Source organism: Cibotium barometz, chromosome 63 (assembly GCF_041138505.1).
Source record: "Cibotium barometz isolate CiBa-2024 chromosome 63, ASM4113850v1, whole genome shotgun sequence".
In the NCBI taxonomy this organism is placed as follows: domain Eukaryota; kingdom Viridiplantae; phylum Streptophyta; class Polypodiopsida; order Cyatheales; family Cibotiaceae; genus Cibotium; species Cibotium barometz.
This window is the reverse complement of record NC_141108.1, coordinates 1,012,755-1,039,414: the sequence shown is the minus strand read 5'-3', so window position 1 is coordinate 1,039,414 and position 26,660 is coordinate 1,012,755. Positions and strand designations below refer to the sequence as shown.

General features: G+C 38.5%; 1 protein-coding gene across 1 annotated transcript; it reads left to right on the top strand.

The window, feature by feature from the left end:
- The first annotated feature begins 753 nt into the window (after nt 1-753).
- Nucleotides 754-2,420, top strand: LOC147603549 (uncharacterized). The gene is made up of 3 exons (XM_086796173.1): nt 754-943; nt 1,025-1,154; nt 1,407-2,420. Exons 1-3 carry the CDS (start codon nt 811-813, stop codon nt 2,209-2,211), a joined length of 1,068 nt encoding a protein of 355 aa, XP_086652299.1. The 5' UTR covers nt 754-810; the 3' UTR covers nt 2,212-2,420.
- The last annotated feature ends 24,240 nt before the right edge of the window (nt 2,421-26,660 follow it).

Sequence of the window (26,660 nt, the reverse complement as noted above, 5' to 3'; positions counted from 1 at the left end):
ATTTTGGAGTCCTAGACCAAATTTTGGGGCGGGTAGACCAAAATTGGAAAAAAATTTGAATTAATTACTTGTTAATCACTCTGTTAATGATCATTAGAAAATGACATGTAGTCCTATGATTCATCGAGGATGCTTGATGTGACGTTATGCTTAAGCAAGGTTATCATAGGTGACACCAATTTAATACTAATTGTTGAGTAATTGCATGCATGCTGACATTGACAAAGTATCATGGGTAAATCCATTTTAATACTTTCTATCATGGGTGGCCTTGTATTCATGTGTTTGCACTTATACCATGCTATATGTGAAAATTAATTGTTGATTGAGCCTAATTGATTCTAGAAATGATTATTGAGTGAGTCCAATTAATTTTGATTATCTTGTTCATAGTTTATTGATTCAATCCTTATCTTGGAAGAGAGTGTGGTTATTGTAAAGTCTCCATGTATAAAGATCCTTAACAATACTAAAGGTTTTAGCACTCTATTATTCTTTCCCAACTTTAGTGTTACTAGTGGGTTGACATGGAAGAAATACTTATATAATTCCCAGTTTAATATTATTCAAATTTCTAGAGTAATAGGAGCCTCCTTGTCTTTGAACCTCTAAATTGCATCCCAAACCTCCAAATTTTTGGAACATTACACCAATAGTAGATGTGAAGTTATTCAAGTGTAGTAGTGAAGTCATGACGTGAGCGATATTGATCTATTTAAATTGGTGGAGGCATGGATCACCCTTAGGGTGACTCTCCGTCAAACTTTTGATTTGGCCTTTCAAAGGAGTCTTTCTGGCATAGAGCAAACAATGGGTCGTGCGCCTTGCTGTGTCGACAAGGTCAGGAAGGGTGCCTGGACCGCCGAAGAGGACGAAAAGCTCATCTCCTTCATACAAAGAAACAACGGCCACGGCAGCTGGCGAACCCTCCCCCAACTAGCCGGTAACGAGAGCCATACCCACTTCATGCGTTTAGCGTAACCAGAAAAATCTGAATTTGCAAGTAATTGTTGCCAATTTGCAGGCCTTCAGAGATGTGGAAAGAGCTGCCGGCTGAGGTGGACCAATTATCTTCGACCCAACATCAAGCGTGGCAAATTTTCGCCGGAAGAGGACCGGGTGATCACCCAGTTGCACGCCTTGGTGGGGAACAGGCATGAGTCTAACAATTCAATTATTATAAGCCCTTCCTAAGTTCCTAGTTCAATAGCACACGTGACACTGCAGGAGCTGGTGACTCTTACACAGAGCTCGAAATTTTTTTTTAATTTATGGGTAGAAAATCCCAATTTTGAAACCCCCAGAGTCCAGTGTCGAAATCTGAGAGTATTTTTTTGGTGAAAATCACCCTTTTTTTTGTGAAAATCACCAATTTTGACTTCCTGGTTGGTGTTCGCAACAAGCAGGTGGTCGAGCATCGCCTCTCTCCTCCCCGGCAGGACAGACAACGAGGTGAAGAACCACTGGAACACGCACTTGAAGAAGCGGTTGTCAAAGATGGGGATCGATCCCACGACGCATCTACCGATCAGGCCCTTCCGGGACCCATCCATCATCAGCCACATGGCCCAATGGGAGCTGGCTAAGATGGAAGCTGAAGCCAGGCTTGCCGCCAAAGGGATGGCAGGTGCAAGCTCGTCTGCGAGATTTATCGACTATCTGATTACGTGCAGTCCTCGAGAAGAGATTAGCGTCCCACAAAAAGCTGAACACAGCTACATGAGTACATTGCAGAACTGGGAGGATGCCCTGCGAATTAATCAAGCTGCTACTGCACCTTTGAGCACGCAAGTACCCATCAACCGAACGAGTCAATCGCATCTGGAAGTAGATGACATGATTCCTTGCTCCTCCTCCTCCTCAGCTATAGGTAGCCACGAGCTCTTCTCATCTTTCCGAGGCGGAGATCTAGATCATCCGCTGGATCCAAGCCTCACCTCCACCGCCGTAACGATGCCTGCACACGATAATGGCAACTGCAGTGTCAGAAGTTTCACCGGTTTATCCGAGCCTTCGCCTCCTGCCCATCTCAGTAACACTTTCGAGAGCAGCGACATGTCTCTCATTTCCAACCTCCTCAGTCCAGCCAATGGAGTCGCATCCGATCACCTATTCGCCCTTTCCAACTGCGCCCAATCCTGTGATGACAATGAGGACAACTGGGCCACCATTCCAGACCTCGTGGGCCCCCTGATGCCATGCCAATGTTGAACATTTGTAAGTTGTATAGATCATTTACGATACAAACGAATACAGAAATATGCACCCAAAACGTTTTGTGCTATAAATTAATTATATAACCCAAGGTCAAATCTCCTACGGTAGTGGAAGTTATATCATATGTAAGATTGTGGTTCTAGGGGCATTCACGAACCTTCATGTATGAGCTTTCTTTTATAAGAAATCTACTGATGTTTTAAGCGAGGTAAGATGAGGGCGTGCTTCAGCTGTGGATGACAAACTGTGCTTTGCGCTGGGTAGACGTTGGGTTAGTGTGTGAAGAACTATGAGATTACAGACGGTTAATGAAGGTTAGGGTGAGTGGCGGGTGCTACTAATCGAGCTGTTGCAGGCAAAGCTATGATTGGGCCGTTGGATGCCCTCACCCTCATATGTATGATGAGGATTGTACTATAAATCAGCAGCCCAGCAAGGAGGGGATTGTGGGGGAGGCGGCTGGGGAAGCAAGGAGGAAAGGAGAGGAGAGGCAAGTGTGGCGAGCGGCCGTGGAGGTTGTCGAAGGGAGGTGAGCGTGGGTAACCTTAGATCCAATTTTTAAAAAAATTAAATGGCCACTTAATTAATGCAATCAAAACAAAAAAGTGTATACATCCTTGAGACCTTTAGAGTCTCAATAGTAAAATTCCAATTTATGACTAACGTCTCTCTCTCTCTCTCACACACACTCACACAATTACACTCGAGGAGAGGATTGGGCAATGCATTTTGCTAATTCACATAGAAACACTCTTTGACTTCAAATATTTAGAATGGCAATGAAAATTTGATGCTTGATTTTTTAAAAAAAATCTTTCTATGATTTTTGAGTAATTTTTTCAATCATTTTCTTGACAAAAAGGGTTTGATTTTTTGAACCATGGAATAATATTGCTTTTCTTTTGTTTTTATAGTCATACATACTAATACACTTTACTTTTGCATGGCCATTTTAACTACTTTGGTACTAACTGCTTCCACATTTTTAAATGTTTTTTGAATCAATAACTCTCAATATTCAATGATCTGTTGTTAAGAAGTGCTCTATTAGTAGACCTCTTAACATTGGCATTATTTGTGAAATGATTTTGCTACGTATTTGTGCACCTACTTTAAATTGCCTTGATTACTAGCAAATAAACTTTGAAATATTTAGATGATCTATCTATGCATAAATGCATAAAGCATTAGAGAGAGATATATATAGTAATAGAAATATATATATATATATATATATATAATCTTGAATTCACAATAGTGATATTCAAATTCTTCCATCCCTAAGAAGTTAGCATCGAGATTCTCATCCAAGTTAGATGTACTTGTCCCTTGTGTTCTTGGCTAGAAATTTACATACAACCCAACATTGTGAACATTAGGCTTCTCTAGCTCGTGTCATGTTTTTCCAATACTCGATCCATGGTTGGATCCATGGTTAGTCCTTGTTCAGTTGACCATATTTGCCAATATTTTATGTAATCCTTGACCCCCTTTACCACCTTTGTGTGGTCTTTAATGCACTTAAACATTGGTAACAAACATGGTTCCCCTCTTGGTAGTATAGGTTTCCCCTCACACTATCTTTTTTCCACAACTCAATGCTATCTTGTTTTGGAATCCACTTAATTGATTTTGGGTACACCTTTTATTGCATAACTGGCACATCATCTTGCATGGAGAACCAAAATTGTAGTAGCTTTGAGTACCCTAGAATGCATCATGGCCCATCACATAAGTTACCATCAAAATAAAGCTCTTGAAGTCTAGAACTTGTGTAATGAAGAATGGTGTCAGAGCTATAATTTGACATTGCTTGAAAATATACATCAAGTGTGGAAATGTAAATGTTATCCTCAACCTCTTAGCATAGAACACACTAAGCATTACATCAATATCTTCATGTGTATGACCCACCATTAGAAAACCTAATCGAATGGGTGGAAGCATGTTAACGTGCTACACTTTTTTGTGTCCAGGATACTGCTAATTAATAGGAGTTGAATGATAATTTTTAGGTCCAGATAACCCACAATGCAAAATTTCCTATCATGCTATATATCATTGGAAAGCTCTTAACGAAGAGAACCCTGTTGTATAATCTCCAACAACTTACGATTTGCTTTGTATACATTTTTTTGCATGCCCGTTTTTTAATGCTACTACTACTAAAAACCACAAAAAAAGCGTAGCACGTTAACATGCTTCCACCTAAATCATCTTGAAAGCCCCTCCAATTGACAAAGAAACATATGGAAACAAGTATTGATTCTTGTTCTCTGATGACAATTATTCAACTGCAGCATTAGGTTATTTGGTACCTTTTTGAAATCACTATTATGTGCAGTTTTGCAGATGTAAACGAAACCTCGTGTTAGTAACTACATAAGAGCGTATCCCAAAACTTGAGGAGTGATGGTGATCGAGAGCCTTTTGTGAGTTCAAGGTGTTGAACAATGTGCTACTCAATCTTCGAATCCCATCATAGGCAAGGTTTCCATGGTCATGCATGTTAGATCTCTCCAAGTTTCTAAAGCATAATGCAAGAGAACTAATTATGAAATTAGAATCTCACAGCCATAAGCTGATAGAAAAGTTTCTATAGTGCCCTTGTCCATGTTATGGACTATTTCTCACTAGAAGGTTATGAGGGCCTTAGCGAACTGAAGCGACACAATGGGCTCTATAAAGTGTCAGTGAGGATGTCATATCCAACATGTTGTACACCTCGATGGCCCCCAATTCGACAACCACAAGCCCACAAAGTATAGGAGAACCTAGCATGAGTTTTGGAAGTGGATCTTCGGGGAATCCAGAGAGTTGTAGCACCTTCAAAATATCCTTGGCTTGATAGTCTTCATGAAAACACTCCCCATGTTTTCCTATACAAGTTGCTAATTCAAGAAATCAACGAGCGACGAGGCACCTTGATGAGGAATCCAGCCTTGATAAGGCTTTTTTGTTGAAATATACAAGTGAATAGGGTGTGTGCAGGAACAAGCCCTTAGCAAGAGGCTGTAAAAGAGAATCTGTAAATGTGAGAGAAGTTGTGAAAAGGTGAGAAGTATCTACTGGGAGAGAATAAAGGGTAGCATGAGAAGATTTAGGAGGTGTGGAGATATTCTGGGAAGAGGTGGAGAGAATCAAGCAAAAGAGGTGGAGTGAATCAAGGAGAAATCAGTGGGATTAGATGCTTGGATGTAAAATCTATAAATTGAGGCATTGGCCTAATAAGAATTTGTTGGTTTTTGATTATCCATGCCTACATTAAGCTATTAGTTAATTGCTCACTAATCACGTCTTAATTATCGTCTAATCTCTGTTTTAATGATATTGATTCTAGCATTTGAACCACCATAGCTCATCACATTGCTGCAAATTTAACATGGTATGAGAGCCTAGCCTAGAATCCATCAATCTTATGAGCCCATTATCTTGCTAATCACTTAGGTAATTAGGATTAGTAGATAATTAAGATTTTTACCTCTTTTTCAACAAGCTCTCTGAACCCCCAGCTAGTGGCGGGGCTTTATCTCCCTCAAGGCTTAACAATAGCCTCCAAGATCTTAGCCAAACATAGCCACCTTGCCCACCATTCATCCCATCAAATCGGCGCGCCAAACTACCAAGAGGAGCTGCTAAAATTCGCGAATATGCAGGCGCCCTTTTTCACACACTTGAACAAATATAAAAGCATTAAGCAACAACTGTCAGCCACCATTGGCAAAAAGGTAGAAGATGATGAGGCACTAGCAGTGCTTCTAAAGAGTGTGGACAAAGGTGAATATGAAAACATTGTAGCAACATTAAAGAATGTACCTGAATTGAAGCTGCACGAGATAGAAGGAGCTCTACTAGAGCAAGAGACCAGAGTCAAAGAGAAGAAATGGCTGGACTCAATAGCAAGAGAGCACAAAGCATTCTTTACCCGAGGAGGATTCTCTCGAGGACGAGGACAAGGAAGAGGCAGAGTAGGAGGAAGGACCTTCACTTGCCCCAACTGTGGAAAGCCAGGACACATGGCAAGAGACTGCTACAACAAACCTAGTGGAGAAGGAATGACATCGGCAAACTTCATGGAGGCTCCTAATAAGGAAGTGGAGTCAGATCATCTTTTCTGAGAGCGAGAGAGAGAGAGAGAGAGAGAGAGAGAGAGAGAGAGAGAGAGAGAGAGAAACCCCAGAACCCAATGTAACCTGCCCCAATAGAGTAAAACCACCTCTGAGCCACTGATGATGTAGGCCATGTGCTAGATGTATGTGTGAGCACCACTTTAGTCAAGGTCATGGGCACTTGTAGTAGCCTTGGACACATAGAGAGAGAGAGTGTCAAGGACTATGAGTTTAGGGACTTGAGGCACTGGTCGCGGACTACCAAGTAAGAGGGAAACTTGGTATAGGGTTCAAGTGTGCTAGGAGTATTCACTTGAGGGAAGGTGTTGAAATATACAAGTGAATAGGGTATGTGCGAGAACAATCCCTTAGCAAGAGGCTGTAAAAGAAAATTTGTAAATGTGAGAGAAGCTGTGAAAAGGTGAGAAGTATCTACTGGGAGAGAATAAAGGGTAGCATGAGAAGATTTAGGAGGTGTGGAGATATTCTGGAAGCGGTGGAGAGAATCAAGAAAAAGAGGTGGAGTGAATCAAGGAGAAGTTAGTGGGATTAGATGCTTGGATGTAAACTCTATAAATTGAGGCATTGGCCTAATGAGAATTTGCTAGTTTTTGATTATCCATGCCTACATTAAGCTATCAGTTAATTGCTCAATAATCACGTCTTAATTATCATCTATTCTCTTTTCTAATAATGTTGATTCTAGCATTTGATCCACCATAGCTCATCACATTACTCCAAATTTAACATTTTTGACATCTCCACTTTATTTGCCCCTTCTCTCCATTCGATGAAGTCGATGATTCATTTCAGCCACATGATCTCACTTGCAATGGATAGAAAATGAGACCTTAAGTCTCTCCACATAGTCTTCATGCAAAAACTCCTCATATTTTCCAATACAGGTTGCTAAATCAAGAAATCAACGAGGCGAGGCACCTTGTTGATGACATCGATCTTCATAAGGCTTTTTGACATCTCCACTTTATTTGCCCCTTATCTCCATTCGAGATGTAAAATTATTACTAAAAGTTATTCAAAAAAATCTCTAAATTTGTAGAAATTTTTATGATCCCTAAAATCCCTTAAGAAAAATTTATAGAAAAATTTATTGAAAGTTATCTAAATAGACAGAATCTCATACTAATAGATCAATATTATCAATTTTAAGACTCAAAACTTTACTGGAAGTTATCTGAAAATTCTCTAAATTTGCAGAAATATTTATGATCCCTAGTCTCTCAAGAAAAATTTAAATTAAAAAAAGATTTATTTGGGATTTTTGGCTATCCTAGTTATCACACTTAGTGCACCAGACGTCAGGTCTCAGTCTAGATCATATGTTCTCTGGTAAGCTTGGCTAGGGCAACCTTTAGTTCTTCTTCAACATCCACTTCCTGCTTCATGCATTTCTTCTTCCAAGGCTTCCTCTCTTTGGCATCCAAATCTTGACTGGAGTCTGATTCCAAGCTGTCTTAACGCGAATCTAAGTCAAAAGAAGTCTCTTCTATCTTCTTTTCCTTTTGTGAGATCATTTCTTTTTCTTCTTAGGGTCTTTGCTTGTTTGCTTCAAGATTCCTTTGCCTCTGGTTGCTCCTACTACTACTTATTCAAATGTGAGGGTCTCCAAATCACAAGAAGCTACTACTGTCTCTCGAGATTACCTTGGAAGTGGACGGCCGATCTAGGAACATCTCTCTTTGACTTTCCCTATTCAGAGAGGTGGAGGTCTTGCATTACTTTGCATTGAAGATGAGGGTTGGATAGAGGGTTGGATAGAGGGTCTACCTCTGGGATTTCCCTGATTTTGACAAAAAGGAACCTGATTACTTTGGAAGAAGCGAGCTGGAGTCTGGAATCTTGGTCCCTGACTTCCCTGCCCCGAAATCCTTGATCCAAAAGGACTTGGGCAATCCATACTGCGATGTCCGTATCCTTGATAGTTATAGCATTTAACTTCTTTGTTCAAGGGTGGAACTTGTGAAGTTGAATTCTAGGGGATTGTGTTCTGAGAAAAAGACCTTTCTTCCGTTCTGGAACTTCCCATATCCTAAGTTTGACCTTGCTGTCTCTGAGGCAAAATAAGGGATAATAGAAATATGCTAATTTTTAGGATAATACTAGCATGGTATAGCTCAAAGATAAAAATACAAAGGAATGAGGGTCTATTTATAGGTGAGGGAGGCCACTAATCAAGTCCAACTGGGTTCTAGAGCCTTCCAGCTTCACTTTGACCCAATTTAGACAAGATTTGTATCAGTTTGGCTACCTTTTTGATCCAGTTTGCTCCAGGAGAGAGGAGAGATAAAAATATCACATTTTTTTAAATTAAAAAACCCAAGGAATCATTAAGAAAAGGCACCTCCTTGATGTGGCTTCCCTTCCTTATTGAGGTGTCAAAAATGCATCATTTCTCCCAAATACCTCATTTTTTTACTAATGTACCTTAACTTTTAACTAATAAACCTTGTACACAGTCAACTCTTCATCTTATGTGAGCATTTACTCATTTTTGGGTATTTTATTTTATTCTTTGGATTTATCTCATCCCAACACTTGGATTAATCCAATTGGCCCATTAGAACCTTAATTGGACCATGATCCAAAATTTTCTGAAAATGTGGACCCTTATTCTAAGGTCCCTTATACACACTTTCAATTAATTCCTAATACACATTGGAAAGTTCATTTTGAGCTTCTATTTCAGGGGAATCCATTTTAGACATTAGGAGAATTTTTGTATCCAAAGATATCTCAATTTTGAATTACCTCTCTCTAGACATTTTCTCTCTCTAGAAAAAAACAGGGTAAAACAAGATCTTTTTCCATTTATGAGGGAGGGGATGATTACAAGAGATAGAAGGGGAGTTTCTTACACCTTTACATCTCAAAATCTAGAGGGAGGAATCTTACAGCAAGAATGGTCCTAGGGCCATTATTTCATGACAAATAAGACCTGAAAGAGTATTCAAGAGTGGCCTGAAAGAATGGCCATTCTTGTCATGCACAACAAGTGCAAGAATGGCAATAAGAATGGCCCTAGGGCCATTCTTTTCATTCACAACAAGTGTAAGAATGGCCCATTCTTGATTCTCTTGGGCATTCTAGAATAGCCGAAGGGACATTCTAGAATGGGCTTGATCGATCACCCAACTTTGCGCATAATAGGTCAATTCTCATCTCTCCACATATAGATGAGCATAGAGTGACCTCATAAAAAATTTATTCTCCATATATTGATGGTTCTCTTCTTTAATGCCATAGATCCAATTTATACCTTTGTTACCATTTTATATTGGCTTTTCATGACATTCTTTTCTACTTTTTTGTGTTCAATGAATATTGGCATCTACTCCCCTTGTCCTTGTTGCATATAGCACGGGTTTCTAATTTCACTTATACACAAGCTAGTATAGAATAGTTATGGCACGGGTTTCTAATTTCACTTATACTTCTTGTGCTTGGTACAAACCCAGAAAATCAAGCATACCAACCTATACCATGTGTTGCACGATATGTGAGGGAGTGTGATCCTCTTGGAACATCCATTTTTCCTATTTCAATTGATGAAATGTTTGAAATTAATAATGTGACCTTTATGGTCCATTCTTCAACCATACAAAAAGTAGGTCTTGGACTTTTTTTTATCCTCTTCTTGTTCAAGAGGTGTGACTATTCTTCATTATGGTGGAGACAAGTACTATCTCAATGATTGGATGGAGTTGTGCAATTTGAATCCAAGAGCTTTGAAGTACTCATTTGAAGAGCTTTGAAGTACTCATTTGAAGAGGATCCCAAGGTAGATAGTCTAGATGATAGGGTGTACACCCTTGGTGATGTGGAGCATGGAAATGTAGTAGGATACATAAATAGTTGTCAAGGCACAAACATGAGACCAAATGCATGTTTTACTCTTCACCCAGAATTACCTCCTTGGTGATGTAGAGCATGGAAATGTAGTAGGATACATAAATAGTTGTCAAGGCACAAACATGAGACCAAATGCATGTTTTACTCTTCACCTAGAATTACCTTCTTGGTGTACATCAGATAAGAATGTCAATTCAACAGAGTATGGCTACATATGTGTGGAGACCTTATGCAATATTCATGCTGGGTTGATGAAGAGTTGCTAGCTGATTATAGCTTTCTTTGTTTCTATGTACTTCTTGATGATTGAGACGACATAAATATTAATCATTTACATTGTCATGTTTAATTATTTTTCCAAGTTAATCTCTTTCATAGTTTTAGTGTAAACGTCGTGATTGTTGTACATAGTCTATTCGTGTAATTGTCGTACATGGAAAACATTCTTGAATGGCCCAAGACACTCTACATAGCCTTGAGTGTAAGATTCCTCCCTCTGGCTTTTGAGGTGTGCAGGTGTAAGAACATTATTCCCCTCTCTGATACAACACAAAAATCGATAAGTTGCCATGTTTCTTGTGTATTAAGTAGTTTGTATTCTAGAATACAAAGCTTGAAGTCACATTTTTAAAAATTTAACACTTATGCACTCTGAGGTTGAATTCCACCTTCCCGATCTCAACCTGCTCCAATTAGTCCTCACTTTCAAGCACCTCGAGTGACTGTGACTCTTCCAAACCCTGATAGGCGTCCAAGTGAGCCAAGAAGACAACCAGTTTCCAGAGTTACAAGATCAACCACCATCAAGCAGAATGGTTTTAGCTACTCATGGACTTCCTCCATCAAGCAGAATGGTTTTAGCTACTCATGGACTTCCTCCATCATCTCAAGGAAGCACACCTTTAACTTAACATTAGCAGAAAAAGTCTTCAAGCATCAAAGCTAGAACTCTTTGGAGTAGTGCAAGAGATAAAGCACGAGAAGGATTTGCTTGGACAATTCACTTTGGCATGGTAGGTAAGCATAAGACAATCGTTGAGCCAAACACACCTTTCCTTTCTATTTGCTGAAGAAAAAGGAGACTACTCTGAATATACAAAGTATTTAACTTATGGTCGCATTGTTGAAGTCAAGGAAAGTATATCTTGTGGGATCATTCATCATCTGGTAGACAACAACAAAGGGAAGTTTCTTAGATTTTTCTATGTAGATTTTTGGCTTGAAGAGATGAATCTTGTTTCTACCAAGCAAGAGTTTAAAGATGCAATGATTACTCACAAACGGGTATGGATGTCTTTCTCTTGACCTTTTTTTCATTAGTGTTAAAAAAAATTCTTATCTTTGTGTATTCTGGAATATTTAGAGAACTGTTATTCTTTTTCAAGTTTGTTTGAGTCATGTCTTTCCAGCTCATATATTGGAATAAGTAGAGGTCTAGTCAACTCTAGTTTGCATGTATTGTAATATACATGAAGTTTGTCTAGTCTAGTTTGTATATATTCTAATGTACGCGTAGTTCATAAAACTTCTTGTCTTTGTGTATTCTAGGATACGTTGAGAACTATTCTTTGTTTTTTAGTCTATTTAATTCTTATCTTTCTAGCTCATATCTTGAAACACTTAGAGGTCTAGTCAAGTCTAGTTTGCATGTATTCTAGTATACAAGAAGTTTGTCTGCTCTAGCATATGCTAGAATGCATTCTAGTATACAAGAAGTTTATCTTGTTTAGTTTGAATGAATTATAGCAAGAAAGAAGTTTGGCTTACTTTTTATGACTAGTTTAATGAGTTTACCATGTATTCTAGTATGCTGAGAGATGGTTATAGTGTTCTTACTTTTGTATAAGTTACGCTTTGGTTCTTACTTTTAAGTTCACTCTATCAAGTTTTCAAATCCTCTTCTACTTAGAATGATTTTTTTTTAATGTAGTCTTTTTATAAAGCATTTCAAGAGCACCATGACAATTTGTACAATACCAACCACTCCACTACAATACCAACCACTCCACTAATGATTCTGATTATGAAGAGAATGAAGGTATAGACATAGATGACTCAAAGAAAGATATTGAAGGTATAGACATAGATGACTCAAAGAAAGATATTGAAGTTCTTGAAGAGACTTCTGGGTCAAAGTCTCAAGATGTGAGTGATACTTTGCTTTTTGGACCTGGAGCTCCAAAGTCCGATCCTTCAGAATCTTCTGGTCTTAATAAGAAATAAAGCCAAAAGGTTTCATATGGTTGATGAGAGACCCTTAATTTTACTAGTGTCTAACATAGAACTTCCTCCATTGGATCCTGTTTCAAATAAGAGACCACTAGAAGTTTGAACCATTGTCCTTGGACATGTGAGTAATCTTAAAGTAATGATGAAGGAGAAGCCAACAACAAATGTTTTATCCCTTCTTGTTCTTGTGGATAAGTCTTCTTGTGTTAACAAAGAGAGTTTTGAGAGATCAAAAATCAATCAATACAAATACTTTGTCTTGGGGGTGACTCACTCTCTCATTGCTAAAAAAGAGTTATGTGTTGAGTATCCTCATGTAGAGAGCTATAAGACAGTCCTAGCATGGGTCTATGCTGGGTTAAGTGATGATGATGCAAAGCTACTTGCCCTTGATCACAACATTGATTCCGAGATGCGAGTATCCATGTATTTCTTACAAAAGATAAGATTTTTTCACAATGAGTGGATCAATCATATTCAGCAAGGTCATAAAGTTGATGAAGCTTTCAAAATCAAGCTTTGTGAGCAAGTTGGCCTTGTCACAAAGAAGTCAAGCAAAGCTGGACGCTCTCGAAAAACAAATGTTCGAAGTCATGACAGTTTCTTTCAGTTGGCCTTTTGTGATGGAGAGATATGGGATCTACAAGAAGACATTTTCAAGCTTTGGGAGGAAGGTAAAATCAAAGGGCAAAAAGTAAAGCTCCCACCTGGAAGTCAAAAGGGCAAAGGAACAGGGAATGAGGACACTTTGAAGCCAATTCGTGAAGAAATGTGTATCACAAATTGGCGAGCAATGTAAGGAATATGCAAGAAAAATATTATCATACCCATCTTGGCACGAGTGAAAGGAGGTTCTTTGACACTTGATGAAATGGCAAAGGAATTAGAACAGTACGTTGCTAATTCTTCTTTTTAAATCTACTTATTTTATTTCATCTAGAGTTGTTTTTTCATTTTGTGTTTTTTGAAATAGGCAAAAGTCTTTCTTCTACATGCAAAGAATCATGATTGAAAAACTTAATTGCAAGGATTGGAACGATGTTCAAATGTTTCATCCCATCACTAGTCAGCCAAGCTCCTTAGAGCGTTTCATTTATCTTTTCAAAAATGCGGTAAGTAAACTACATATTTGAATAGATTTTTTTTTAATTTGAGTGTTTTTGAAGGTTTTGTAAAAATTTAGATCAAATATTTCAAAAAATTGATTTTGATTTTTGTAATCTAGTCAATGTGTATTCTAGAATACATTTAATGTTTACTTATTTTCATTTTAGCAAGTCTCGAGCACCTCATGCTCCTATAAAGAGCATTTCTCAAGAGTTTTGAGCAACATTTGACTCACGCAAGGGCAGAGGGGAAGAGATTAGAAGAGGCACAAACTTTGGAGACCATTCAAGAGGCAAATATTTTCATTTCTGATGATGTGTCTGCAGAACCAATTCAATATTCTGTTCATGAAGGCAAAGTAGAGAACATGGAATCGTTTGTGACTGAACAACATTTTACTTTAGCCATTACTGATGCTCCATATGGATTTAAGGCACCACACTCAATACACAACGAAGTAAAGTACAGTGTAAGTGCATATAAAAGAGTCATCGACACTTTCAAGAAGGTCACAAACGGGCTGAATTATGGGCACTGGTAATTTTTCATGCTCATGATCAAATCTCTGGCAGAGAAAACATTCGTTAATCAAATGGTCCATCAGCTATGCATATGGTATGTCAAATTTCAAGGATTCTTTTGCAAGTTATAAAAGCTTAAGTTAAAGCCTAACTTTTTCTTTTGTAGTAGAACAAAGCCTAACATCAAAGGCTATAAGCTAGACATACTTTCTTTTGCTGTCGAGTTTGCTACCATTGGTTTCTGGTCTCCTGCGGGTTTGAACAGTAAAGGAAATTTTAATTTTGCTTCGAAACCTAATCGAACAAATATTTTTGATAGACCAGGCGTGTGTCAAAGGCTTAGGGATCTTTCTGGTGATTCAAATGAGATCATGAATCCTTATCAAAAACCACAACTTTTGATGATGGATTTAATTGAGCTTTTATCTGGATCATGGATCTTTTTGCGGGGACAGGTAATCATGTAACCTTAACTTTTTACATATTGTATATTGCTCATTTAAGTGAGCTTTATCATGTTGATTCTTTTTTTCTTAGGAAAACAACCACTGTTAGTGCTCTTAAAAAAGGAAGGAATGTTGTTGCTGTTGAGCTAGATCCAGTTCAAGTTTGTTTTATTCAACAACGAGTCACTGCAATGAAAGAATTGCCGGACGAGTTTCAAGAGGTTGGAATGAAAAACATGGCACAGTAAACCCAAGAGTGGTGGATGTGTCTGGAGAACCTCAGCCTCTCTTTGGACCTGATGATAAAATGCAGTTTGCAGATTTGAGCTTTATGAAGATCCACATACTGTGGATATTGATATTCCTCTTATACGGAGTCAACATCACTCATTGTAGGAAATGAGCAAATTGATGAAGAAGTTAGTCATGAAGAGGAGGAATTTCCTGTGCTAGAATAGATTTAGACACTTGTAGTTTCAAACAATTTTTGGTATTTAAATCCTCATTGGGGGTGTTTAAGGATTTCTAGGTTTTGAGAGAGTTTTGAACAACGTTTGTTTGTATTCAAAACTAGCATCACAAATCTTTTTGAGGAGCTTGCGTTTTAAAATTGGTTCAAAAAATTGGTCAAATGTTGTCACTATTGAAGCATTTATAGGAATTGTCTCGTAATTATGTTGGAATTAGGGTTGCAGGAATGCACACACAACTTCAAGAAGATGAGGAAGCTTGAGCACAACACAGTAGTGTATTATGAGTGCCAAAAATGAAAGATAACAAGCCCTAGAAGATAATGGGCGTATATACAATGCACGGGAGAAAAAACCTCCTAGTGAGGGAAAAAGTGCCCCGGCGGTCCTAAGTGTGTTCACACACATCACTACTATAATATGGTAACAAATCCCCCCTGGAGTGATGCGGTGAACAAGAGCTAGCACTCATGTATAGGGAAGTGTCTAGCTATGTGGACGAATCCACAAAAGGGAGTAAGCCCAAAGCTTTGCGAAAAGCTTCGAACTTCTCACGAGGCAGCCTTTGTGAAAAGGTCTGCAAGGTTATCCTGTGTTGGCACATAAGCCAAACTGATCTCTCCTGCAGAGAGTCTCTCCCTGACATAATGGTAGTGCACCTCAATGTGCTTCGTACGAGCATGGAACACTGGGTTCCGCGCAACTGCCAATGCGCTCTGACTGTCAGTGAAGATGGTGGTGGCAGATGGCTGCCCAACACCCAAATCAGCCATAAGGCGTCTGAGCCACACACACTCAACCGTAGCTGTGAAAGCTGCCCTGTACTCAGCTTCACAACTAGAAGTGGCCACAGTAGGCTGCTTCTTGCTCAACCATGATATGCATGAGCTTCCAAGCATGAAGCAAAAACCACTCGTGGACACACGTGTGTCATAACAACCAGCCCAGTCAGAATCTGAAAAAACATGTAAATCTGGCGGCAATGATCCCCCCTTGGGATAAAACAACCCAAGATGCTGAGTACCACTCAAATAGCGAAAGATACGCTTCACTGCCTGCCAATGCTTAATGCCTGGGCTATGCATAAATCTGCTCACCTGTGAGACTGCAAACTGAATGTCTGGCCTCGTAATGCATACATAAATGAGGCAACCAACAGCTGTCTGATAGAGTGTGACATCAAAGTGATCTCCAGCATCATGAAGACTCAACTTCAAACCTGTCTCCATTGGAGTAGCAATAGGCTTGCAGTCTTCAAGGCCAAATCTCCGCAACAATGTTTCAATATACTTTGTCTGACACAAAGCAATACCTCCATCACACTGCTTAAATTGTATCCCCAAATAATGATGCAAATGCCCCAAATCTGACATCTCAAAAGAGGCATTCAAATCAGCCTTAAAATCAGCAATATGACTCTCATTTGGTCCTGTGAGCAGCATGTCATCGACATAGAGAGCAATGATTAGATGTACACCATCCACACGTTTAACATACAAAGTGCTTTCTGTTGGACTATTCTGAAACCCATGTGCAGTCAAATATGCATGTATTTTTTCATACCAAGCTCGTGGAGCTTGCTTTAAACCATATAAAGCCTTTTTTAACCTGCACACTTTGTTTTCCTGCCCTCTTTGAACAAAACCACGAGGCTGCGATACATACACCTCCTCATGCAAATCTCCATTTAAGAACGCAGTCTTTATGTCCAGCTGATGTACATTCCAACCATTATGAGCTGCTAATGCACAGATGCTACGAACAGTGGTCATACGACATGTGGGAGCAAAAGTCTCATCAAAATCAATGCCCTTCTCTTGAGCATAACCTTTTGCAACAAGCCTAGCCTTATGGCGATCCACTGTGCCATCAGGCTTACGCTTCAATTTGTATACCCACTTAGTGCCAATGGCCTTCTTGCCAGGGGGCAAGTCACATAAAGACCATGTACTATTCTTCATAATAGCATCGTATTCTGCTTGCATAGCAGCCATCCAATTTTCTGAACTTTGTGCCTCATCAAATGAAACAGGCTCACTTTCATCGCACATACTAGAAACAGCCAATGCATAACAATCTGACGCATAAGAGGCACCATGAGAGCCAGAACGAGTGCAACTAGACAAAGGGGCATCCAACTTGCTGTCACGCAAAGTCTGCACCAGCCATTTAGGCATGTTCCTAGAGCCCTCAATCTCTTGTCTCTCATCCTCAAGTGCATCATGCACATCTGCATCAGATATAGGCTGATCTGTGCCATCATTTAAAACCTGCATAGGCTGAAAAACTACCTCATGAGGTATTGCACTTGACTGTGCACCACTGAAAAGAGGCAACAATGTATCATAGACATCACGTGAGCTGATATCTGTCTCCTTAGTACATGAAACCAAGGGCTGAACTGCATCTTCCACAAATACAACATCACGGCTAACCAAAATGCGCTTTGTCTGTGGATGATACAAACGATAGCCTTTGCTCTCAGCACTATATCCAACAAAAATACATTTGACAGCTTTGTCATCCAATTTTCTGCGATGTTGCACAGGCACTAATGCATATGCCAGGCAACCAAAAACACGTAAATGGCCAACAGATGGCTTGCGGCTATGCCAAGCCTCATATGGAGTGACAACCTGTAATGCTTTGGTGGGACACCTGTTTAGTACATAAGTGGCACACATGACAGCCTCAAGCCAAAAACCATGTGGTAGACTTTGACTCTTAACCATACATCTTGCCATTTCCATGAGAGACCTGTTTTTTCTCTCAGCCACACCATTTTGCTGTGGTGTATACGGCACTGTACATTGGTGTTTTATCCCACGCTCAGCCAGAAATGCATTAAATTCTGAAGACATATACTCCTCCCCTCGATCTGAACGGAGGGTGCCCATCTTACTTTCTGATACATTTTCAGCCATAACCAAAAACTGTTTGAAGCACAAAAACACTTCGGACTTTGCCTTCAAAGGATATACCCATGCATGCCTGGTAAAATCATCAATGAAAGTCACGAAGTAAAGGTAGTTTCCAAATGATGGAGTTTGCATGGGACCACAAACATCACTGTGAACAAGCTGCAATCTGCGTTCAGCTCTCACTGATCCATCTTTGGGAAAGGAAGCACGCTGCATTTTACCCAATATGCAGCCCTCACAAACATGCTTGACAGGTGCCTCAAGCTTAGGCAAAGAAGACACCATTTCAGATTTCTGCAGGCGCAGCAAACTTGCAAAATTCAGATGACCAAAACGTGCATGCCACAGTTTTGCATTTGAAATAGCCTGCGTATCCATAATAGCACATGCTGAATCCTCTACACATTTGCCATCCATATTGAGCTTATACAGCGCTCGACATAGTGAACCAGATGCTACAATGATGTCACCACAAGAGAGATCATGAACAGTACATCTGTCATCCACAAATTTTACAACCAAACCTGTTTTGGCAAATGCGGAGACTGACAGCAGATTCTTTTTGATCCCTGGCACATACAATGCATCAAAAAGTGTAAAGGTGTTGCCATTTGCAACATTCAGCACAATCTGTCCAACTCCTTCAACGAGATAAGAGGAGTTATTGGCACAAGTGACAGTATTCCCTGTGGGAGCAGACTCAAGGAAAGTGAATAAACTGCGCTGCGAGGTGATATGCTTAGTGGCACCACTGTCAAAGTACCATACATCTGAATCTACTGCAGACATACATGTGTCATGCAAAGATGGGTCATAACTGCACTGCGCATTGAATGCCCATTCTGTATCTAGCACAACATTAGCAGATTCATTGTTAGAAGGAGAGGCATCTGCAACAGCCATACCAGCCTCTTTCTTCTTAGCCTCTTTCGCAGCCAGCTTAGGACACGCTTTGATGACATGATCATTTCCCTTACAGTACTTGCAAAATGTCTTCTGTTTGTCACCCTTCTTCTCATCTTTGTCTTCCTTCTTTGGTTGCGCAGCATTTGCAGATTTCTGCTTACTAGAAGAAAAGCCAGCTTTACCTTTCCCGCTTCTCTGACTAGCAACGAAAGCTTGATCTGCGACACGCATAATATTCCTGTTTTGCCTTGACTGGTCTTCTTGCAGCAAAACAGAAACTAACTCCTCAAATGATAAGGCATTGGGATTGCCTTTCATCATCAAGCGAAGAGTGGAAGCAAAACCCTGATAAGAATCTGGTAGACCATTCAAAACAGTCTGCACAAGTGAACTGTCTGACAGGATTTCATCTGCAGAAATGAGCTGCTCTTTGAAATCCTTGATCTTTGTCAAAAAGCTATCCATAGAATCACCTTCGTTCATATGCTCACTCTCCAACTGTTTTCGGAGGTAAGCAACACGAGCCTCATTTCTTGCCTGATACAATGTGGCAAGTACATCCCAAGCATCCTTAGAAGTCCTGCAGGAGCGAATATGTGGGATAATGGTACGTTTGACAGACAGCGCAATCAAGGCATGAGCCTGCACATCTCTACCATCCCAACGAATCTGCTCTGCTGAAAGTGGTGGTTCTCGAACAGCTGCTACAGCACTTGTGCCTGCACCATCATCAACAGTACCTGTTTCTGATGTGTTTGCAGCATTCCCAGCCACAATAGGACGTGCATCAATACCCTGCACAATGTTCCATAACCCCTTTGCTACCAATACATGTCGCATCATATATGCCCACAATGGATAGTTGGTGCCATCCAACTTATCCTCAGCAGCCAACATGCGGAATACATCATTGTTGTCAGCCATGGCCAATGACTGTACTACTAGATGTAAATGCTGTCTGTAAGAGGTAAACCTGTATAAAATCGACCTGTGCTATGTAGCACAGCCCAAAACAGACGAATGGGCACCTGTCCTGCAGATTTTAATCTTGACAGAAAATCTGCACAGTAGGACGATTTTGCCTGCGCAGTACTTGGAATGCAAAAACGGAGGGCGAAATGACTTCAGATCAAAATTCTGAAACGAACGAGCCCTACGGGCTCGCCCACGGCATATACTAACCTGCAGACGCTCGTGAAACCTCGTCGCAATCGGAGGAGATGAAGCGGCAGGTGCCGGTGATGCTGCCCGGGAGGAGGAAGCCTGCTCTGATACCAATTGTTGGAATTAGGGTTGCAGGAATGCACACACAACTTCAAGAAGATGAGGAAGCTTGAGCACAACACAGTAGTGTATTATGAGTGCCAAAAATGAAAGATAACAAGCCCTAGAAGATAATGGGCATATATACAATGCACGGGGGAAAAAACCTCCTAGTGAGGGAAAAAGTGCCCCGGCGGTCCTAAGTGTGTTCACACACATCACTACTATAATATGGTAACAAATTAGACTTGTTTTTTTAATCAATGAAGATTAATTTAATCATGACATTGAAGTTGTGCGGCAGTAAAAGTTGTTATATTTTGCTTTCTAGTAATGATAGCAATAATTTTGTATTCAAAGTGAAGCTCTTTGTTGTTGTGAGTCTCTAATGCAACTTTTGTGTCATGTTTTTTTGTTTAAATATTCTAAGATTTTGTAGTTGATAGGCTTGTACTTAGACATCAAATAGTGGAAAATTTGGTAAATTTTTAATTTAGCAAATGAATCACTTGCAAGTATGTTTTAAGTTAAGCAAAAAAGTCTCTTTTTAAAGTTCTACTTTATTGGGCAGTCAAAGATTCTTTTGGCGCTAGATTTGGATTGTTTTTAAAGGATTCTTTTGGTGCTAGATTTGGATTGTTTTTAAAGGATTCTTTTGGTCTCTCAAAACTACAACTCACGACTGGTTGTATTTTAAAATGGCTGGGTGTTCACATCAATCCACATTCATTTCATAAGTATTCCCATTATCATGTAATCACATCTTTTTCTATCTCATCACTTATTTTCTCATTTATCCTCATCAGATCACATCTACTTGCATCTACCCATACATCTCATCACTTCACATACATTAACATCTATCCAGTTACATCGCATCTTATCACATCCAACCATTTCACATCACATCTCATTCATTCACATCCCGATTCATATGTTATCACATCCATTTCACATCACATCTCATTCACATCCCGATTCATATGTAATCACATTCATTCACATCCTATATCATTCATTTACATGCTGATTCACATGACATCACATATCATCTATTCATTCACATTTATTTGATTCACATCACATCTCATCACATCTATTTACCTCTCATTCTCATCACTTCTATTCTCATCACATCCATCCATCCATTCTTTCCCATCTATCTGATTCGCATCCCATCTATCACATCCATCCATCCATTCTTTCCCATCTATATGATTCGCATCCCATCTCATCACATCTTTTTACCTCTCATTCTCACCACTCCTATTCTCATCACATCCATCCATCCATTCTTTCCCATCTATCTGATTCGCATCCCATCTCATCACATCTATTTACCTCTCATTCTCATTACTTCTATTCTCATCACCTCTATCCATCCATTCTTTCCCATCTATTTGATTCACATCCGATCTCATCACATCTATTTACCTCTCATTCTGATCACTTCTATTCTCATCACATCCATCCATCCATTCTTTCCCATCTATCTGATTCGCATCCCATCTCATCACATCTATTTACCTCTCATTCTCATCACCATCCATCCATTCATTCCCATCTATCTGATTCGCATCACATATCATCACATCTATTTACCTCTCATTCTCATCACTTTTATTCTCATCACATCCATCCATCCATTCTTTCCCATCTATCTGATTCGCATCCCATCTCATCACATCTATTTACCTCTCATTCTCATCATTTCTATTCTCATCACATCCATCCATCCATTCTTTCCCATCTATGTGATTCGCATCACATATCATCACATCTATTTACCTCTCATTCTTGTCACTTCTATTCTCATCACATCCATTCTCTATTCATTCTCAGCTATCTGATTCATATCCAATATCATCACTTTTATTTATAGAATGTAAGAGAATTCTTTTTTTTGATATAAAGATTCTTTACGCATCTATTTATGCATAAGAACAACTTGGGAAATTACACTTTTATAAAAATCCGTTTATGCATCTATTTATGCGTAAATTCAATTTTAAGGAGAATAACACCTTCGAAATAAAAATAAATCTTTTATGCATCTTTCTATGCATAAATTCAATTTTAATGAGAATAACTCTTTTGAAATAAAAATAAAATTTTTTATGCATCTTTCTATGCATAAAATCAAAATTAATGAGAATAACTCTTTTGAAATAAAATAAAATTTCTTTATGGATCTTTCTATGCATAAAATCAAAATTAATGAGAATAACTCTTTTGAAATAAAAGAAAATTTCTTTATGCATCTTTATATGAATAAAATCAAAATTAATGAGAATAACGCTTTTGAAAAAAAAAATCTTTATGCATCTTTCTATGCATGAAATCAAAATTTGATGAAGGTAACGCTTTTATAATTAAAAAAATTCTTTTATGCATCTATTTATGCATAAATTCAATTATAATGAAAGTAACACTTTTATAATAAAAAAGTTCTTTTATGCATCTTTTTTATGCATAAAAGTATTTTGATAAAAGTAACACTTTTATAATTAAAATATTTCCAATATGCATCTTTCTATGCATAGAAATCAATTCTAATGAAAATAACACTTTTACTGTAAAAATATTTCTAATATGCATTTTTCTATGCATAGAATAAAAATAATACTTTTAGAATACACAAGCGGTGGGGATTACTCCTTTTGAATAATAAAAAGATAAGACTTATTTCACCAAATTTAAGAAAATTTTTCCATAACCTCCTTTGTATGGCTAACCATTTTTCAAAATTTTTACTCTAAAATTTACTAGAAATTATCCAAGATGATTTAAATCATTCTAATCTAATCAATTTTCACTTTATTAAGAGTAAACAATATGAAAAGTTTAATTCCATCAATTTGATTACACATCTAGGATAAAGAAAGGCTAAATTAAACAATGAAGAGAAGGGGGAAAGCCTTTCCAGCAAGCCATAACATCCATTTTCATTTTAAAGAAAGAAAAAATCAGAAAACCATAAAATAGAATAAGAAAAAGTAGAATTTCTAACTTACTAGGAGTTTTGTGAGCTTTCATTTGGCTTGATGGTTTGAGGGATCTACTCTTGTTTGCAACAAGAGTGGCTACCAATTCTTTTGAAGAGGAAATGGTAAAAAACAAATGAATTATCAATGAATTCATTGTTTTTGGCTCTGGGGAGGAGTAGAGTAACAGTGCATAAAACACTATTAACCATTTACAAAGGGGGAGGCTTCATCTATCGGAAAAAGTGAGCCTCTAACCAAGCAAACTAATTCACTACTAGAGGTTTAGGGCATACCGACGTAAATGTCGAGCAGCGTTGGTATGTACGTCCTAAACTTGGAGGCAAAGAGTCGGGCGGGTAATTTTCAAAAGTGTGTATACCAACCCGTATACCAACGTATATACCGACGCATATATCGACGAATATTTCGATGCATATTTCGACGTATATTCCGACGCAGATACCGACGAATATTTCGAAGCGTATTCCGACAGATATTCCAACGCAAATATCGACGCCCGGAACTTTTTTACAGCCGAGAACCTATTATTCTCTGTTTTGCAAGGCGTCGAATGTCCAGACAAGGTATGCGTGCATCTCCCTCAAGCGTTCGCCTTCTTCCATTCGACCCACTCTTGATGTGTGTGTGTGTGTGTGTGTGTGTGTGGAGAGAATTAGTGAAGTGTGTGTGTAGATCTCCCTCTCTCTCCTTGGGCATTTTGCCTCTCCCCATCTCCTCATCTTCTTATGGTGTTTTTCCTCTCCCCATCTCCTCATCTTCTTATGTGTGTGTGTGTGTGTGTGTGTGTGTGTGTGTGTGGAGAGATTAGGGTAAATGTGTGATGTGTGTGTATATCTCCTTCCCCTCTCTCCATCCTTCTTCTTACCTTCTTAATTATGTTTGGAGAGAGGATTTGTATGTGTATGTTGTGAGAGATGACACAAGTGGTGGGGATTACTCTTTTTGAATAATAAAAAGATAAGACTTATTTCACCAAATTTAAGAAAATTTTGTCATAACCTCCTTTGTATGACTGACCATTTTTCAAAAATTTTAGTATAAAATTTACTAGAAATTATCCAAGATGATTTAAATCATTCTAATCTAATCAATTTCTACTTTATTAAGAGTAAACAATATAAAAAGTTTACTTCCATCAATTTGATTACACATCTAGGATAAAGAAAGGCTGAATTCAATAATGAAGAGAAGGGCAAAAGCTATTCCAGCAAGGCATAACATCCATTTTCATTTTAAAGAAAGCAAAAATCAGAGAACCATAAAATACAATAAGAAAAAGTAAAATTTCTAACTTACTAGGAGTTTTGTGAGCTTTCCTTTGGATTGATGGTTTGAGGGATCTACTCTTGTTTGCAATAAGAGTGGCCACCAATTCTTTTGAAGAGGAAATGGTCAAAAACAAACGAATTATCAATGAATTCACTATTTTTGGCTCTGGGGAGGAGTAGAGTAACAGTGCATAAAACACTATTAACCATTTACAAAGGGGGAGGCTTCATTTATAGGAAAAAGTGATCCTCTAACCAAGCAAACTAATTTTAGAATTTTCTAGATCAGTTTGGTCAATTTTTGACCATTTTTAGGTCAGTTTAGCTTACTTTTTGGATCTAGTTGAAGCAGGAGAGAGGAGAGATGAAAATATCTCATTATTTGTTAGTTTAAAACTCAACCATACATGTGAAATAGGCGTCTCCTTCATGAGGGGAATTCCCCCACACTGAGGTGTCAAAAATGCATCATTTCTTCTAAATATCTCTTCTTTTTTAACTAATAACCTTGTCCTTAGTCAACTCTTCATCTTATGTATTTACTCATTTTTGAGGGGATTTACTTTTATTCTTCAATTTATCTCCTCCCTACATTTGGATTAATCTAATTGGTCCCCATAGGAACCTTAATTCAAAAATTTCAAAAAATCTAGACCCTTAGGCTAAGGTCCTTTTTGTATTACTTTTAGCATAATTGAATTTCATGCATAGAGGTATACATAAAAGATGAATATTTTATTATTTTTCTAATTTCAATTTATTCCAATTGCACATTGAAAATTTCATTTTGAATATCTGTTTCAGGGGAAACCATTTTAGACACTAGGAGGATTTTTATATCCAAAAATATCTCAATGTTGAATTACCTCCCTCTAGACATTTTCTCTCTCTAGGCCAAAATAGGGTAAAATAGGATCTTTCTTTTATTTCAGAGAGGGGAATAATTATAAGATCAAAAGGAAAAGTTCTTACACCTGCACAGCTCAAAAGCCGGAGAGAGGAATCTTACATCCTACCCCACTTAAAAAATATCCTCATCTCGCAAAATTAGAGGAGAACTCTTTTCCTTAAGATCCAACTGTTTCTTGGGTTCCTTATAGTCTGGTGAACCCAACAGAATCCTGGGATAAATATCCCTTATAAAACTCATCATCAGATAATAATTCACTCAGATCATAACATTCAAATCCTTATCACAATAATGGTCCATTAGACCGAATTTTCTATCTGAATAGATCTTTTGTTAAATTCTTTTTATTGTCTTGCAATTGGAGTGCGATTGGCTAGCTACGCCTCTCCCTTGAGGTCACGACAAGGATTCAACACACGGGAAGGATTGGAGGTAGGCGCTTAACTGTCAATTTCAATTGTGTGCGAAAGAGAGAGGCCTGATTTGCATTTTTGTCATTCTGTTTGAGGATAATTTTTGCTATCTGAGGTTAATTTTTACAGTTTCAATTTTCTGCATGTTTGTTTTATTTTCTATTCTTAGCTTAGTTTAGTTTTCTGCATCTTTAATTTTGTGCATTTTAGTTCTCTGTTAAACTTGCATTTTAGTTCTCTGTTAAACCTACACCTACCTAGAGAAACTGAAATCTGTACACACACATGAAGACTGAACATTTCGAATTCGTTGCAAATCTCACAGCTGCACACGCATTGAGTTCACTGCACACGCACTTCAAAAAAGGGGAAAAAAATAATAATAAAAGAAGGCGGTTGTGCATGAACAGTGCACCGCGCGGAGAGACCCACACACCGCACCATAAAGACCGCCACCGCACCGAATAAGGGGGTGCAAAAAAAAAAGTCTGGAAAATTTTTCATTTTCTGCCACAAAAAATTGGGAGGTTATCTAACTTTTCGAGAGGAGTTATAAGACACCCATCGTCAAAATTTCGGTCCCGGAACCATTTTCCCATAGTGAGTCAGTATGGGAAACTGGTAAATTTTAGGCGATTTTCGATCCTGAAAAATACGCTATTTTTTTGGCCTAATGTGTTCAAGGGGGTTCAAAATGGGTTCTGGCAAAGTTTGAGTCAACTTGAAAATTTTTGGATTTTTTTGAAAAAAAATAAAAACCTTAAAATTTGACCTTATGCACTTGTAGTCGGGACGTCATATAGACACTGCCATAGGGTCTAGGGCACCTTCTAGAGTACCTACGCAGGAAAGTGGGACCCAATCGGTAGGAAATTTGGTAGATATTACTGAAACCTTTTCCAAATCCCAATCTGATACCCTTTCCAAGACAACTAGCTCATTGTTTATGGACAATCTAGGGCCGTCAAATAGTCATCCCTTAGCCCCAAATAGGACACCGAC